The 18,962-nt window shown below is 39.8% G+C and overlaps 1 protein-coding gene across 1 annotated transcript; it reads left to right on the top strand.

Annotated features, from left to right (window-relative positions):
* The first annotated feature begins 1,624 nt into the window (after positions 1–1,624).
* Positions 1,625–16,855, top strand: Tdo2 (tryptophan 2,3-dioxygenase). The gene is made up of 12 exons (XM_003476984.4): positions 1,625–1,759; positions 1,958–2,063; positions 3,091–3,181; positions 4,577–4,647; positions 5,702–5,829; positions 7,485–7,671; positions 9,006–9,113; positions 11,549–11,660; positions 12,809–12,866; positions 13,888–13,967; positions 14,418–14,508; positions 16,286–16,855. Exons 1-12 carry the CDS (start codon positions 1,728–1,730, stop codon positions 16,437–16,439), a joined length of 1,218 nt encoding a protein of 405 aa, XP_003477032.1. The 5' UTR covers positions 1,625–1,727; the 3' UTR covers positions 16,440–16,855.
* The last annotated feature ends 2,107 nt before the right edge of the window (positions 16,856–18,962 follow it).

Genomic DNA, 18,962 nt, shown 5'->3' with positions numbered 1-18,962 from the left:
CAAACTGGTCATCAATTAGATAATGCTGTCTATTGCAAAAGTGAGTAAGAATGTGTGGGCTTGAGGGTCGCCACTGGAATCACTGCCCTGAGTAAAGTAATAGTCGCTCTTCTGATGCAAAAGCAAACTTCTGGCTTGGTGGTCCTGCTCAGGAGATCCCAGTGCAATGCTGCTTTTAAAGAAAGGAATTGTTTTGCTTCTAAAATGTTTATTTGTTTCTAATTTATGTAGAAAATTATTTTTCTTTTATTCACCTGTTGACTAATAAGTAAGAGGATTTCTTAGCCCAAAAGAGTTAAGAGTAGAACAAATTATTTACTACTGTTCTTCACAACCATGTATCAAGATGAAGAATCAAAAAGAGTCAGAGAGGCGGTAAGCTTCTTTCTTCCAAGCAGTGGGCAGGACACCAGGAGGTGGTGCAGGTGCTGCCCTGCCTTTCCCACCCCAGGCCTGGTCCCACCCAGGCCATCACCAGGGTCATCCGTAAAATCCCAAAGGGAATATCACTGATGCATGCGTAGTTCTGAAGATTCCACGGTTCTCTTACAGCTTCGCCTTCTAAGTCATCTGTCGTATGTTGTTTACCTTAGAAGGTACTATCCAGCAATAGAAGGATTTCACTGGGGGTCAGGATTCACAATGACAATTAACTTACACAACTACGGTTCTCTTTGGGGAGAAGTGAATGTGTCCGAAAGTTACACTAGTCTTACTGATTCACACAGCCAGTGGTGGGGCCAAGACCAGAAACAAAGCTTCTAATTACTGATAGCTTCGGTACAGTTCACAAAGACATCACGGTCGATGGTAAGAGATGCAGGATGCATCTTTGTGAAGGTCTCAACAAGCAGAGGTGGCTGAAGTGTGGGGGGTCTCTCGTGGGTCAATAGCTCTCAGAACAATTGGGGAACTTGAACCAATTAATAACGTATCCAGAAGAGATTCTTTATCACTGATCTTGTTTAAATTGTGAGCACATGGTTCTAATGTTCAAACCAGCCTTATTGCGATGCAATGTACGCAGGCATCTTGCTACTCTGTCACGTTACTGGTGAGCACAGAAATGTGGTGAACTTACATAACACTGTCTACAAAATTCCAGGGCAGTGCTTGGGGCACTCACCTACCTACCGCTGTGTATTAGAGGAGATGAAGGGGGAAGAATGTTGATGGGGGATGGAAGTGGCCAATCGTGTCACCTTCGGTCATGTTGTGGATGCTCAAATGCAGTGTTCCAATTAGGACTTGGAAGAATATTCAAGTCTGAGAAAGCACTTATTCTTGTATAAGCATATCATCTTTACTTATAACGTGACACCAACATGTCAGGTGTTTGAATATTTAGGCGTAATTTTATCTTGACTTCTGTTGACAGTCTTGATGACTTCTTCTGTGATAGTAGAATTTGGCAAGTCAGACTCGGTCTGACAGAACACACGTTCTTCTAGCAAACATACTGCGCCTAACACAAACCCACTTTGGAGCTCACACAGGCTCAGTCCCGTACCAACTGAAATGAGAACCTGGTTGGGAACCAATTGAAAAGAGATCCCAGTTGAGAGCATAAGGAGAGTGCTGATTGGCTGAGAGCTCAAGGCGAGTGCTGATTGGTTGGGATGCAGCCAGTAGGGCCCATAAAGGCAGCTGTGGAACTTGTACAAAAGTCAGCACCTCTCATCAGCCAGTGTCACAATTCCCTGGGTTCAGGACGGTGCTGTGTCACCATGAGTGGCTGTCCATTCTCAGGACACTTCGGGTGAGTATCGACATTGGTTGTTCTAAGTGGATGTAGGTGCTTAAAAGCCTCAAGTATGAACAGCCTGACGTCTGAAAACTCTCCATCTTATTTTTTTTCTATAAAAAATAGAGCTGGAGACAGAATTTTAAACATTCCTATTATTAGTTGACTGTATTTTTTTGCAATATTTATTTTTTTCTTCATTTAAAACTGTAGATATGCTTTTAAAAATCTATCTGTGGAAGACAGTGAAGAAGATCAATCGCAAATTGGTGTGAATAAAGCCAGCAAAGGAGGACTTCTCTATGGCAACTACCTGCATGTGAGTGACAGAATCCTAACTTCTCTCTCTCTCTTCCTTCCCTTCTCTCTCTCATTCTCTCTGTCTCTGTCTCTCTCTCTCCCTCTCTCTCGCTGCAGTCAATAGTTTTCTGGACCTAAAGATACCCTATCAACAAAAATTTGTTTATTCTACTTTTATAAAAATAATTCCAGAGAATTGTTAGGTGCAAATTGACACTGCTGGTAGAAGCTTAGTGAAAGCAGATCAAGAGAAGGGGAAAGGGAACTGAAAAAAAGAATTAAAATGTGTCATGTACATGGACCAACTCCCCACAATGAGTGTAATCATTACATACTCCAAACTTGCACTAATAAAAATAAAAATTAACCAAAAGCAGAGAATCTAGAGTTAGGACACAAGAGCATAGATAAAAGGCAGGCATTACACAACTTGTATAAATAAAACATGATCAATAAACCTGGGCTGAGATAACTACACAGGCATCTCAGAAGATGTTACTATCAATCTCTCACCACGAAGTTGAAATGATAAAGACACATTCAAAATTTTCTTGAAGCCATTAGTCTTTAGATAAAAGAATCATCAATAAACAGACTGTTTGGAGATTGCTTTGGGATGTTTGTTTTTACGCATGTTTGTCTTCCTTTTTTTATTGAATCTATGGATGTGTTTCTAAGGACTGCCACGTGTCGATATTTGATTAGAACAGGCTCTAAAAGGGAGTAAGAGGGCACAGGACGGAATGACAGACAGCCTGAGCAAGTTGCCTAATTTTCCTTCTTATTTCATCAAATCGTAAGGAAATCATATGAGAGCATCATAGGACTTGTGGCTAAATCCTCCCAAACAAAATTTTGTCTGAAAAGAATAAAAAATCATAAATTTAAGTCACTCTTTATGATGAGATTCATTCATTGTTTAAAATAAAATGGAAAGGTTTTGGGAAGCTTGGAACTGTTTTCAGAATTTCATTCGTTTGTTAAAGCTGACCGAAATATTCAAGTTTTACAATTTTGAAATCAGTCTTTCTATTTTTCATTTAAAGTTGGGAAAAATTTTGAATGCACAAGAGCTTCAGAGTGAACTAAAAGGAAATAAAATCCATGATGAGCACCTTTTTATCATAACTCATCAAGGTAAGCCGCAAAAATTTAGACAATCACTAGTCTGCAGGCACCTGCCCTCCAAACGAGGACAGCTGTCATCTTGTATCTTCAGCTGGTGAGAGGTTTGGGGCTCCTCTTTGTTAGGAACACTTGAAGAGCATTTTGTCAGATAAATTCTCTCAGGACACCTTTTGGGCTTTGTAATGTCATCTTGGTGTCCTTTTTCTCCTAATTGAGACAAGGTTCTAGCTTTGCCCTTAACTCCATCTCTGAGAATTTCATGAAGCATTTGTGAGCGTAGATGATACTGCTTCTCCATGTGGAATGTTAAAAAACTATTCCCATGAAATAAATCCCTCAAGCTAATGAAGTTTATATAATTTTATAGAACATCTAGCACTGGCCTAAACTGTAACTCTTTTCTAAAATGTGTTTATTTTGGCTGAATTTCCTATTTCTGGGCAGTATCTTTAGCTTAAGAGACCATAGCTTGTCATGTTACTGTAAATTGTTAAGACATGAAAGCCTCAGAGTCGATGCGTGGGTGATTAGCTCTGTAACCACTGCACAAATGAGCCAATTCAAGGTCAGGAACAGTGATGTTCACTCCAGTGGCCATGTTCACACAGACTGATTCCAATTCTGCTTCTCCCTTATGCCCAGCTATGTCACTTCTGCCTAACGCCAGCCTGTCTCATGGCCTCCTGTGAAAGCGGAAACAAATGCTCACAGAAGGACCTTGATTCCACTTTTCCATATATACGCTTTCATGAGATTTGGGCTTGAACAAATAGCCTTAGACTCAAATGCGTCTTCTCAGAGAAGATAGACTGAATCATGCTGAATCGAATCTAGTGAAGTCAGACTTGGTAACAAGATTCACATGAAGCTTTGTCACTTTTAGAGTGCCACAAACCTCTGGCCATGTCCTCACTTGTCCTGAGACCAGGAGCTGCTAGGTTTTCCTCAACTTAAAAATAAAACACTACCTTTCAAGCACCTTTGTTTTACAAGCTTAACTTAAAACCTATAGTCTCTTATGCAGGTTTATGCCCATTAGTCTTTTGGTTTACAGTTTAAGCTGAGTATCCCTGCTTCGCCCCACCCACCCCACCTTGCCTACAAGAAGGACTGAGTTATGTGCTGTCTTCCAAAAGACTTGAATGATAGTTTTTTTGAGAGGAGCCAGTATAAAAACATTGAGGGTTCAGCAAGTCGATAATATGCCTGGCACATTAGAGCACTCAATAAGTAGAGGCTACTCTAATACCAATAGCTATTTGTAGCATAAATGGGTCTCAATTTCTTGTATTAGTTTTAAAGTTCCACTTTTCATTTATTTCCAAACATGTGAAATGTGTCTTTTGCATAACTGTGGTCAGAGCGTCTGTAACTTTCTGACTGACAAGCATTTTCTGATTACAGCATATGAGCTCTGGTTTAAGCAAATTCTCTGGGAATTAGATTCTGTTCGAGAGATCTTCCAGAACGGTCATGTAAGTTATCATGCCATGGAATTGTCTTATATATTTTTGGAAGCTTTGGAAAACATTAATGTGAAAAATATAAAACCAAATATTGAAACGACTAACGATTTCAAAAGAAAAAATGCTGCCTGATTTTCGCTTTTGTCTTTTGGTTTTTGATTTTTGTCTTTTGAGTTCGGGCTGGACTTGAACTCACTGTGTGGCGCAGTCTGGCTTCCAACTCAGAGAGGAGGCTGCCTCGGCCTCGGGAGTGCTGGATTATGGGATGCACCACTACACCTGGCTTAAAAACCAAAACCAAACAAAAAAACCAAACATTTCTGAGTAGATAGTTTCAAGATATTTTGTCAGTGCCATTGACTTGAAAGTTTTTTTTCAAACTTTGTTTTTAAGTTCTTTGTGTGGAACTCAATAATCTTTTTTGGTAAAAAAGTGCTATAAACCAAGGTAGATTATCATGCTCCTGAGATCGTGTAATTAATGGTAATAGAATTGTATTTCTTATGACTATGACTTTTGCAAAGAACGGAGCAATAAAAAAGTGAAAAAGGAAGAGGAGGAAGAGAAAGGGGAAAAGAAGAAGAGGGAAGTGGAGAAGAGGAGGGCCAAGAATGGCAGATGTCCCGGGCAGATGTCCCCCGGGTCCAGGGCCTCAGCCCTCCCCGCGTGGCTGCCCAGAGCCCGCGGACGTGCCGTGGACAGAGGCGCTCACCGCCCGGCGGACCAGAGCGAAGCACATTCCGCCTGCTCTTTACCTGCAGGTCCGTGTTGCCTTGGACTCTTTTTTTTTTTTGAAGCAAATTAAACTAAATTAAAATTAAAACAGAAACTTGTGCTGAAAGCAGTGGAAGTGGTGTTCTGGGATTCCCTTCCACCTCGCTTCCATATCGTCTCTGTTTTTAAAGAAAGAGAAAGGATCCGAGTTGGTTGATGCCTCTCCCACACAGCTGGGACCGGCTAGCGCGGGTTCGAGTCCCGTCTCGAGCTGAGGTCTCGCCTCAGCCGGGACCCACAGGGCCGCGCCGCAGCGGCTCAGCCTGACCCAGCTCCCGGTCCCACGCAGGTCCGGGACGAGCGGAACATGCTCAAGGTGGCCACGCGCATGCAGCGGGTGGTGGTGATCCTCAAGCTCCTGGTGCAGCAGTTTTCTGTCCTGGAGACCATGACGCCGCTGGACTTCAACGACTTCAGGTGCAGGGGCGGGGGAGGAGCGCACCGCCCACCTGCAGGGACACCGCTCCTGACCCACCCACTTGGGACTGAACCCGGGGCCCCTACCGACAGCAGCATCACCGCGGGGTTCTTATTTTTTATTGTCCAGACAAAACCTCCCTGAGTCACTAAACTGCCCAGGCCGGGTCAAACTTGCGACCCCCTTGCTGCAGCTTCTCAGACTGCAGCAGCACGGCCTGCTGGTCTGGGGGCTTTTCATCACAGTGGAGAAGTTATCAAAGCATGTATTGCTTTTACATAGAAAAATAATGCGGGTAAATAATTTTAATTCCTTATTGTATACTGCTTTTCTCTAAGGAGGATTTTACACGATGAGATGGCCAAAATAGCTACAAAGTATGTTGCTGATTTAAAAATGAAAACAGAGGGACCCGAGGTGCTGTATAAAGAAGTATGCCAATCAGAGGGGTCCCAGAAAAATGATGGCTTGAGCTATAAATTACCGAGAATCCAAGCCATGTATGTCAGTGTGCAAGTTCAGGGGTGCACACACACATCTTTTTTAAAGAGCATACTGTTTACTTACTAAAATCACAGGAGAAATTTTTTGAAGCAACTTACTTTGTTGATATGCTGTAACAGTCCCAATATGTCTGATGACCATAAAGAATACAGATGTATTTTGTGGTGGATTTTTAAAACACAGTGTTTCAGCATCAGTTAGATGAAAGACATGCACTGGAATCTAAGTGGCAGGGTGAGCTGTAGATGGAAATCCAGGCTTTTGGGGTTGTCTTTTCATACAGGCAGCATCTTGGTTATTTCACTTGGACTGTTTCATTGATGTGCACAGTAACTTCAGAAGTGAGATGAAGGGCAGGGTGCAGGAATGTCTTTGTGGCAGGGACTAAATAGTTGTAAACAGTCTTTGCGCATCGTGAAGCTGTGTCCAACTGTTTATCTGAGGGAAAAATCTAGCCTAGACCCACTTGCATATGCACAGCTGTGCACACTGCCCAGGTTCTATATAGTATTTGTTCAATGGACAGTCATGGAAATTTATATAAAATATGTCATATATACTATATACTAAGATGCATATTATAGGTACAAAATATCGGTGATACTTCTCTACCAGATAAAACGCCTATTGTCAAATTGACTGGCAGAGATGCTGACGTCTGGGTGGCTCATTTTCCTTATGTTAACAAAGGCCAATGTTAAGTGGCTGCCCACGGTAGTTTTCCAGCAGTCCTTAAGGACACAGGAGGCCATGTGCTGTTATCTATACAGAATCATACACTCAGGTCATTTGTAGGAAAAACATGGAACCTTGAGTCCATGTGGGAAGAGAAAGAAGTCAGACAGAAGGTTGAAAATAGCACAGTTGCTCTTTTGTGAATCCCAAAGTACAAATAATTTATGGGCAAAGTAAAAGAAAGATGATAGTAAACAGAGAAACAGACTTCCTAGGGAAGGGAAAGGGATATGGGGATGTTGAGAGACAGGAGGGAGGAGGAGGGCAGGGAAAGCCGGAGGGAGCAGAGCAGGACAGGCACAGGTGGCAGGTCCCCCAGACTAAGTGTCACGGTTTGCTGATAAAACATTAGTGAACTGACCACTGCTGTGATGCGCACTGCCAACCCATCTTTCCTCCCCTTCTCTCCGCAAAGAGAGTACTTAACTCCAGCCTCAGGCTTCCAGAGTTTACAATTCCGACTGTTAGAGAACAAAATAGGCGTTCTTCAGAGCGTGCGAGTGCCCTATGACAGGCGACACTACCGGGACAACTTCAGCGGGGAGGAGAACGAGCTGCTGCTGAAGTCCGAGCAGGAGAAGACCCTGCTGCAGCTGGTGGAGGTGCGCTGCCTTGCCCCGCGGTGGAATCAGTGCATTCTGTGCACCCAGCTGCTGCTGGAACAGAAGTTTAAAACTTAGATCAGGCCTGGGTGGCCGGAGTTTAGCTCAGTGGCACAGCGCCTGCCTGGCAAGTGGAAGGTCCTGAGTTTGAGTCCCAGTACCTCCCCACAAAAGAAATTGGGTTATGCGGAAACGATGGAAAAAAATTTACAGACTACTAACTCATAAATTCAACTTTTAAAAATTAAGTATTTGAGGAAATTAAAAAAATAATGCAACGAACTGTAGGTTAATATTTAAAAATCACATGACATTAAAGCAATTCCTCTAAACATCCCTATTAAGCAATATTTAATTATCTGGCTTTCAGGCTACTATGATGAATTTCTTTAAATATTCTGTATTTTTAAAAAATATAGCATAAGTTTAACTTTTATTGAAATATATATTTTATTTCTTTATAAATAATTGAAAATTTCCACTTCAGTGCTTTTCTTTATTAAGTTAAATTACAAAGAAATTTTTCCTTCATATCTAAATCCTTAGTGGTCTATAAATAGTCTTCAGGGACGGTTAATTTGAACCTTTATTAGTAAGTAATTAAATAAGATTTTTTAATTAAATAAGATTTGTATTGTCCTGATTTACTTCAGAAAGTCTTTCCTTTGCAAATTAAACTTTTAGTAAATTATACAGTGCTTATTAACTTGCTGGGTGTTTTAGATGTGGATTTATGTTATCATATTCTGCATACGCTCCTATAATAACTTATAAGAATGGAAAGAAAAAAATCACAAAACCAAGTTCAAAACTAAATATAGGCTGAAGGAGAACCCACAGACGTACATAAACTTAGTTTTATTTTTAGATGGCATGGTCTTATAGAATCTTAAAGTAATTGTATGGGTGGTTAATTTTAAAGCTGTTAAGAGAACCATGCTCCTGAGATTAAAAGAGATCATGTCTTATACAAGTCAGATTCCATCTGCTCCTAAAATAGAATATTTTGAAAACAAACCGGAAGACATTATTAAAACATGGCTGATAAATGTTCCTAGATTTCTAAAAGAAAATCGGGGCTCCCATCATCAGAAATTTATTTATGAAGTAAGAAATGAACATCATTAATGATGACAACTTTACAGATTTGGAAAGTAAACATGTAACTTGCTATTTTGTAAATGAGGCAATGAGAGGCAAAAATGCAAATAAATTTGCCATGTTTTTAAGTGTTATGGAGATTTCTGGTTTCAAGTTTATGAACGTTAGGCACAGTATATTTTATATGTTTAAAGTTTCATCACGTATTGACCTAAAAATAATATTTATTTTAGGCATGGCTGGAAAGAACACCTGGGTTGGAGCCACATGGATTTAACTTCTGGGGAAAGTTTGAAAAAAACGTCATCCAAGGACTGGAGGAAGAATTCATAAAGATTCAGGTATTTTTGAGGTCTTGAGTTAATATAAATATACAAAAAAGAAACATTAAGGATTTTATTTAAATATTGCCTGCTGTTCTTTTTGCCCATATTATTTTTTCATAAATATATCTTCTTTCACTATTAAATGATTAATTCAGTTTTCTTAATGTGCCATAAAAATCATTATTAAATTCCCTGTGTTGCAGGGAAGATTTCTGCTTGTTGCAAATAATGGAACTTAATAGAATTTTTTATGTCTCTTGAAAAATTCTATATTATGACTAATTCTAAGTATAACTAAGAAGCTAAGGGGCTGCCAACTAAATATATTTAACCTTATTGTTTTTCTTTTGCTCCTGTTTATCTGCTGAATCCTGTCAACTAATCACAGATTATGTCAATTGGCTTTTGCTTAAGAAATACTGGTGATTCTCATTTTCCTCAAACCACATGTCCTGCATTGTCTGTGTGTAAATTTCTCAGATGAGTTATTCAAATTCTCTCTCCTCAGAGGTTGGATCAGGTAATGTTGAAAATGGGGGCTTCGAAGTCTCCCTGGCTGGACTAGAGTTCATTTCTGCTGTGGAACTTTGTAATAGCAAACAAGTCATGCACCTTGCTTTCCTTATCCCATTAGTAAAACAGACAGAGAGAGCGTTTACCTTAACGGGTTATTGTGAGCATTCCTGTAGCCTGATGTTTGTAAAGCTAAATTCAGAGCAATAGTTAGGATAACTGCTCTTTCCTGCCCGGATCAGCCCACTTGGGTAAGCCTCCTCCCGTTCGCCAGTCCCGTGCCCATGTTTAATGTTAGCTCTGTTTGGCTTCTCAACAGTGCGTAATCTAGTGGCCACTGATTGTGACCCAAGCATTTACTCCCTTGAGTTTTAATATGCGTCATAATGTCTGCATACAATTCTCTGGCTCTTGTTTCTCTATTTCCTTTAATTGCTCATAACTGTCTCTCAGATCAATAAAGTAAGTGTTTAAAATGCAATCCCTTAGCATATTCTGTTCCATCTCTTTAATTTGCTTACTATCTAGTTATTTACCAGTAATCATCCAACATATATCTCTAGCATGCATATCCCTTTAAATTTCAGTACATATATATAATGTTTTACTTATTATTTCCTCTTGGTCTTCTTAAAAAAAACAATAAAATCAAACTTAGAAAATTTCCCCTTCCATCCACTGACATAATGACTTGGTTTTCTCAGTGTTCAGGAAGTTTTTCTCTACACACCTTCCATTTGGTCCAGTCTTCTACCTACGGGAGCTCCTTGTCCTCAGTTTTAGCCACCTCTTTAATCTATCACCACATTTGACCAGTTTCATCTTTCAGAAAGTCTCCTGTCCTGGTCTCCCTCTCCTCTCTCACCACCACCCACATGCAAACAGCCTCTGTTTTTGACCTGCTCTAATGGGAAAAGTCTCTGCCTGACCTACCTGCCTCCCAGGATACCTCCATTCCATTCATTCTTCTCCCCCTGGTAGTTGGAGTCATCTTGTCAGAATGTAAATTTGATTGTGTCTCCCTTAAAATCTTCCAATACAGCTTTCTGGTTTGCAGCAGAATGACAAAATCGTCACATGGCCTCTCCTATCTCCCATGTCTCCCCTGGCTCCACACCTCGCCCGTGCCAAGCTACCCTTCCTAATGCTGCTCGTGCTTCTCCTGGGCAGCATGGTTCCACTGCAGTCCATTCTTCAGTGATTATCTGACAGTACTTTCTTTGCATCAAGTTTTGTTCAAAATTTTAACTCCATCACCTTCTCATGAATGGTTATGATTCAAACAAATAATTAATTGGCAATAATAAGCCAGCAGCTCTTCCTATTCCATGTGTTTGTTCTGGGGTTTGAAAATAATTAGGTGAACTAATTTGCTTCACTTCAGTTGATTTATGAGAAAGGCAAGTGTGATAGGCAGAAAAGTAAGATCTTTAAACCAGGCAAGAGCTGTCATGGGAATTTAAATGTAAGCATATTTAAGAAAATATATTTATGGGATGTAGCGTGAAACACAGAGTTTCAATACTGTTAATAGTTTCCCCAAGAATTCTTAACTTTTCCTAGGTGGAATTCATTTAAACTCATGTTAAATAATCGCTGTTTAATGCTAGATTATTCTTGGTGACTTGTCCTTGTCTCTCATTATAACATCGTAGTCCATCTCGCAAGACATTCGCAAAGAAACTATTTGCACATATCAAACTATTTAAATTTAAAGGGTGGCACTGGTGTGTGCGTGTGTGTGTGTGTGTGTGTGTGTGTGTGTGTGTAAGATTCCAGTTCATTAGAAGTAATATTAAAATTGTAATAGTGGCTGATAAAATAAATATTCCAAGTATTCCCTTTATGCAACCTGACAGGCTACTTAACCAAAACCACTAAAACCAGCACCTGTTTTCTTTCTGTGTGTGACTATAACGCCATATTTTTCTCTAAAGGCTAAAGCAGAGTCTGAAGAAAAAGAAGAACAGATGGCTGAGCTTCAGAAACGCAGAGAGGTGCTACTGTCTTTGTTTGACGAGAAACGCCACGAGCATCTCCTTAGTAAAGGTAGGTGTTTCTACCTGGCGGGTTGTTTCCTTAGATACACGAGTGTGAAATCAAAATGTAATTTTATAAGACTGTGAAACCTTAGGTTGGCAAATAGCATAAAATTTGCTGTCCTACTTATATAAAGAAGCACTGGTAAGCATCATGTCCTCTGTTAGCAGGTTTCTATGGTCACTGAATCGCAAAACACTAGCAAACGTTTTCCTAGTATGTGCTCAACACCAGCTGGACTGAGGAGACCTAATCCAGTTTGTGAGTGCCTCACAGTCTAGCAAGGTGTATGAGTGCCTGCCGAAAGTGAGCCTGAGAAGGTGGGAAAGAACAAAATGCTTCTTACACAGACCAGGAAAGGATCTTTGGGCACAATCTTGCAATCTTGAGCTACTATTTCTTGAAACGAATTGACCAGTATGATCAGTAACTTCATTAGTCAGTGACTTTTTTCTTTATCTGAATCTCTTCCGTTCATTTTGATTCAGAATTGTTTTTGTGAAAGACCTTAAAGTCTTTTTAGAAAAACACTATTTAAGGAAAGTATTAGTAACACGTTAATTTTTAGAACATAATTAGGAAGTGTAGCAATACATGAAATTAGTGTTAAATTATTTAATCTTAAAAGCTTTAGCATGTTCCCTGAAGGACTAAAAGGATGGTAAGTCTTGTTTGCTGCTGTGAGGTAAAAGACCTTTTATTACAGTACACATGTGTGATTTTATATAGATTTTATATGGGTCTTTTATATTGGAAACTAATTGTAAGTAAGTTTAGGGAAAAGTACTTTCAAATGTAGTTTGAAAGGCATCTTCTCCAATTTTTTGAAAAGTAAATCATCATAGTATTTTAGTTGAGAACTGATACTTATCCAGCATGCTAAATATTTTTATATCAAGTTTTTCTAATATAAGATGATGCTGAAAGATTTTGAGAATCTAAGGTATACATAGTGTGTTTAGAATTCAGAATCCAACGTTCAAATAATGTTTTGAATGAAGGTTTCCAAGCTCACACAGAGAAATAAAAAATGTAAACTAAAACTTAAATTATTTTCTAAAAACACATGAACCCTTTCATTATGCAAAGTGATGATGCTCAGTCAGTATCACTGCCCTGATTGCCGCATATGTTGGGACTTGCTTTGTGCTTCGCAGGGGAGAGACGACTGTCCTACAGAGCGCTGCAGGGGGCATTGATGATACACTTTTACAGGTGAGAGCAGCAGGAACAGGAGGCGGGGCAGCGAGCAGCCGCTATGGGTCGCATGCCAAGTAGGAAGCTTGGGATCTGGAATCCTAGTTTGATACATAGTTGAGTTTTTAGATAAAGTGCAGAAAAAAATTGCTTTTTACTTTTAAATAAAAAAATATGACTTCATCTCTGAAAGTGTTCTGGGCACACTAGCAAACTATGCAAATATCCTTTTTTAGAAGATACTGTGTTTCCTCACGTGTTCTAGAAAACCCAAGATCATTTTTTTTTTCAGAAATTCAATTATGAAATGTGTTAGGTCACTAAACAATGTTTGCGATTATGTCTGATTTATAAAATGAAACTTTTACACTACTTACAATTGCCTTTACTGCCTGAAATATTTGAGTTAAGTAAACACGTCCTCCACCTCCATGGAAGTGAAGTCCCCTCCTAGTAGCTCACGTCTTGTGACTAAATAGGGAATGCACCAGCCCACAGGCTTCAGACACCAGTGTTATGAGGTGTTCATTTCCTTCTCTTACTTTAATTTAAAAAAAAAAATCCTTTTAAATTTGTTTCTTTGGAGTCAACATGAGCAAAATCCTTGACTCTTTTCTTGAACTCAGAATAAATGAATGACATTCAAACTTAAGTGTCCTAGGGGAAAAAAAAATGTACCCGGAGAGATGAAGGGTTTACGACAAAGGAAAACAAATTCATTAGAGACAGTAAGAAGCCGGGCTTTGTTTGTGTTTTTTAATGTGTTTATCTTGAAGCTTCAAACTTGTCTCAACTGGAAAATGCCAGGTTATGTGTATGTTTTCCTTCTGTTTAGAATTTAAGTCTGACTATGGCTAGTTATTTTATGTGCATTCAATGAAACTTTCTAACCTTTGAGCCAGTGTTGCAAAGTATTACTCCCGTTTTTGAGATGAAGAAACAGAACAATCCTAAACATTCCAGGGCTCTTCAGTGGCAAAGCCAGTTTCTAGATTTGCTTGACTTCCTGGCTGCGGCTCACAGTTTTCTTTGTCTTTAGGGAAGAGCCTAGGTTCCAGGTCCCCTTTCAGCTGCTGACCTTCCTGATGGACATAGACACGCTCATATCCAAGTGGAGGTGTAAGTTCCCCTCGTATCCCCGAATTCCTCCCCTTCGTATTCTTTTGCTTTATTTCCATACTTTTGCTGGCTCAAGAAAATACCTTAACCTATTTTTATAACCAGAAGGAAAAATCAACTTTAGATCAAAGAAATTTCTTCAATACAGCACGTAACAGTAACACAGCCATCATGTGGCAATGCAATTTTAAAACACATCTTCAACCATTTTATTTTTCAAATAAATGGAGGAAGGTCCCCAACAGGGCAAAGCTGTCAAGGACAGCTTTGTGTCCTGAGGGATGCTAGGCAACCCCGCTGTCTCCTGGGGCGCAGGCACCTTGCATATGACCAAGCACTAAGTTGACAGAGCTTTCTTGGAGGCAATAATCACTACACTTCCTTGTATACAGAACACTGTGGGATTAATGGCACAAAAATACCACGGAGTAAATGCATGTGTTTGCCTAGATAACCACGTGTGCTTGGTGCACCGGATGCTGGGCAGCAAGGCGGGCACCGGCGGCTCCTCCGGGTACTACTACCTGCGCTCAACCGTGAGGTGAGGCCTGGAGACCTGTGTCCCTGGGGAAGCTGGTGTGTGTGACCTAAGGAAAGCCCCTCCCCCTTTCATCCTTTGTAGTTCGATGCCCAGGTGTGGCTGCTTGCTGGTAACTTGGTAAAACCCCGATTTTGGAACTTGACCTTGGTGATCCTAGAAGGAGAAGGGGCACGGTATGGGTTGCTACCTGCTGGTGAAAGGTGAAGGCACTTAGCGCCTTCAAGGCTTGAAGGAGAATCCTTCACCTCGTCCTGGCTCAATTTCCAGGACTAATCACTTGTCCTTAATAGAATTGACTTCCTTAAGACCTTTTTGATTGACACAACTTCTTTGTGATAGCTGGGAATTAAACTTGGGACATTCACATGGGGCACATAACAAGCTCTTTTTGTATTTTGAGAAAATGTCTTGCTAAGTCAACCAGGCTATGTTAGAATTTGTAATTCTTCTGCTTCAGTCTCCCAGAATCCTGGACTCACAGGTGTGCATCACCATACCCAGCTGCTGCTTCTTCTTCTTCTTCTTTTTTTAAATGTGATCTCATTTTATATCATTAAGCAACTTTCAGCTATTCCCAAAAGTGCACTTTTCACACTCTTTACAAGGAAGAAGTCAGTACTTATTGAGCACATGTTCCATGCTTAAATAGTTGTGAGGACATTTTGCTTTTTAGTTTGTTTAATATATACATTATCTTGGGTGAAACTGAGAAATCATGTGAAATCAGGACCCCATGGCTCCCTGGAAAGGGGAATCAGCTCAGGAGGTTTGGTGATCAAGTGTGGCACTCCCAGGGCTTTGAAGTTCACAGCTTTCACCCCAATTCTTGTTACCAGATTGGCTGGTTATAAAATGCACAAGTTCCAATTTCTGTCATTTTTATGCTTGTCTAGCATAAGGCACTGAATTTCATTTCCAGCACTGAGAGATAATGAGAGAGAGAGAGAGAGAGAGAGAGAGAGAGAGAGAGAGAGAGAGAGAGGAGAGAGAGGAGAGAGAGAGAGAGAAATATACATTAGTCAACCAGTGGGAACAGTTAACCTAAATGCCATTTTTGCTGTCTCCTTGTCTTATTTAATCTTCAGTAAGTCTCAGCCAGAGGAAGGGACTGTTGGCTTTATTTATACAACTAGAAAGCATTCCTATTTACTCATGGAAGTTTCAGTCCCATGAAACCAGATTTTGTGGCAGAACCACGATTTCACCCTAGATTTGCTTGAGTGCAAAGGCAAAAGTTTGTCCCCTATGAAACTGTAGCAGTGAAAATAGCTTTCTAACAAACTGAAGCACAAAATATATTTTAATCTTAAAACCATGCATAGATATTTTAAGGGATCAAAAATGGCTCTCAGTGAACCAAGTCTTCAGTAGTTACTTGGCAACCACTTTGTATTTGTGAAATATTTTCCAGTGAACTATCACAAGCTCTGTAACATTCCACTGATAACTTTGCATACTATCCTTTGAAGGTAGCAAGTGATAACACTGTCTTTTTTAACATAGCATGCCGGACATTCTAGGTTTTAATAGAATTCACTGCATTCTGAATCATCGAAGGTATAATATTGTCTTATATTCATGAACTTTGCATATGAATTAAACCAAAATAATCTTAAGGCTGCATAACTGGCTATAATACATATTCACTATGCAAAAAAGGTAATATATAATTTTGAACATTAGTCATTTATGGTAAAATACCCAAGACAAGTATGAGGAGAAATTTTTAAATATTTCATATCGACAAATCTAATGATCTGTGTATATGTCTTTTCAGTGACAGGTACAAGGTGTTTGTGGATTTATTCAATCTTTCAACGTATCTGGTTCCCAGACACTGGATACCAAAGATGAACCCAATCATTCATAAATTCCTTTACACTGCAGAATACTGTGACAGTTCTTACTTCAGCAGTGATGATTCGGACTAAGTTCATATGGAAGAATCTGTAAAGAATATTAATATCCCAATGTATTTTTTATTTTCTGAATTTTCCTAAACACATGTAGAGTAAATGTGGTATATTTGATAATGTAATGTATTTGTAATATACAGTTAAACACTATGATCTTCTGATTTGATTCTGGAAATAATTGTCTCATGTTTGTGGTGATATAAGCATTAAGATGAAAAACAATTTAGTTCAATGGTAACATCATACCGAGGGTATTTTGCTACTAAAAGCTCAGTTTCCCCTGGTGCTTACCTTAATGTATCTACTAAATATAACTATTGTATTGATTCATACTCTATAGGCTTTTAACCAATAAAATGTGTCATTCTGTGCAGAAATTTTTGGAGCAAATGGAATAAAATAATACATTTAGTTGTTTTTGAAATGCTGTACTTGTTAAGTCTGGGTGATTAATGGAAGAAGCTTACCTGAGGCTTGTTGGGAGGGGTTGACCGGATGATCATCCTTTGGTTCCCAGACTCCAAGGGGGCCCTCAAAGAGGTGGCTGAAGAACTCTGATGCCTGTGGGGCAGGATGCAATCTCAGGACGAGTCCCCCATGAATGCTGAGGGACAACCGTAGGTGCTTGGTCAGCTTCACACCTGCACGGTCCTCCATGTGCCTGCCGCAGGCATGTGTGCACTGCCCGTGGTGATGGGGCTGAGTTACAGACACCAGCACTTCCCAGGCTAAGCAAGTGAGTTTGAAATCAGACACCTTCAGAGCGAATTCTGTTTCCATCTTCCCCATTCATTTACTCTCTACTGTGGAAAAATCACCTGCGTAATCTCTGATTTTCTGTCTAACTGGGAATAGAAGTACCTACAAGTTTTTTTCCTCTCACAAAGTCATGAAGAATGTTAATAAATATTCTCCCACTAAAATACCCTGGAACCTTGAAATAAATGCTATGTGTCAAGATATACCATTCTTCCTATAGATGGTATGATTTAACTTAACTCTTCATGTCTATAATTTTGGTGTGACTAATCTACCCAGTTGTAAGTTTTGCTTAAAGGATAAGTCAGTAATTCTTATTGTAATTATCAAAAGGACTTATAATAATGACAGTTCCTGTGCTTAACCCCACTGCAACTTGCTTCTGGGGAGTACTGGTGATTACTTTAACTTGTAACTTTTTGCTTTGCTTCTTTTCTTTCTTTTTTTTTTTTTTTTTTTTTTTTTTTTTGTATTTTGATACTAGGAATAGAACTCAGGACACTGTGTATGCTGGACAAGCTGAATAAGTGTTCCACTGAGCTATCCCACTCAAAACCCTTTAAATTATAGCTATTAAATGAATTAGCCAATCACAGTAAGACTGGCTGATTAACATTTTAATTTAATACTCAGCATTTGAAATCCTTGTGAAACCACATCCAAGTACCCTCTGGTGATTTTCCTGGTGTAGGGACTCTGAGATGAGGAGATCACTGCTTTACCTTTTTTTTTTTTTTTTTTTTTTTTTTTTCCTTTTTATCGGTACCGGGGATCAAACTCACAACTGCCTGCTTTACAAGGCAGGCTCTTATGCCGCTGAGCTAAATCCTCAGCCCCACTGCTTTGCCTTTGGATGGCAGCTGGCACTGCCTATGCCTACGTGGGAAGGGACAGAGAAAGCCTTTCCTCATGGAAGCTCCTTGAAAGATCTGTGTTCTCATGCATGGGCAGTGGAGAGCTTCTGAGTCATTTAAAATTCAGGAATGATATGATCATGTTTTTTAGAGTTGTATCTCTCAGGGGAATACAGTAAATGAATCGTTAACATCCTCTAGAATCACCAAGATTCTGCTCTAGGGACTATACTTTGAGAACATACCTGGCCCATGCAATTTACTTAATAGTGAAAACTGACAAAGAAACAGAGTCACTTGGGACAAACTCTAATAAAAAACGAAGACAAGCCAATAGGAAGGAAGAAATCCGTGAACATATGCCTGACAGCAAGAGTTGTCACAGAAGACTGCCATAACTGCACATGCACAAAGGTTCCCCATAACTTTACACAAAACACACTTCCGCGAGGACGCCTGCTAGCGACTGCCTGTTCAAACTTGGACTGACAGCCCTGTAGCTCTCCATCCTTGGAGCTGAGGTTAATCATTTCAAAACAGTTTCCTGCAACATTTTGTTAAAATCTTTTGTGTTCCTTTCCTTTTGGGTTATGACCATCTGGACTTGCATTGAAATGCTTGCCCTTGCATATAAGCCTTGTCCTCAGAAACTCTTGGGGACAGAAAATAGTGAGGCAGTGGAGACAAGACTGTCTGAAGGCCACACCTCCAAGGAAGGACAGAAAGTGGCCAGAGGAGGCAGGCAGTCATGTGAAGGTCTCTCAAGATGTGCATGGCCAGATTAATTAAAATTTAATCTTACTGACCAATTATATATTGATGCTGCCAACCAAAACAGGGACTCTATGAACTCAGTAGATTTGTTGTTGGTGTTGTTGCTCTGAAGCAAGGAATGAGGGGCATGATAGATGCAGTTTGTAGTCAC

This window comes from Cavia porcellus, unplaced genomic scaffold (assembly GCF_034190915.1).
Source record: "Cavia porcellus strain 051 isolate PalLab524CR breed Dunkin Hartley unplaced genomic scaffold, mCavPor4.1 scaffold_14, whole genome shotgun sequence".
Taxonomy (NCBI): domain Eukaryota; kingdom Metazoa; phylum Chordata; class Mammalia; order Rodentia; family Caviidae; genus Cavia; species Cavia porcellus.
This window is presented reverse-complemented; position numbering and strand designations above follow the sequence as displayed.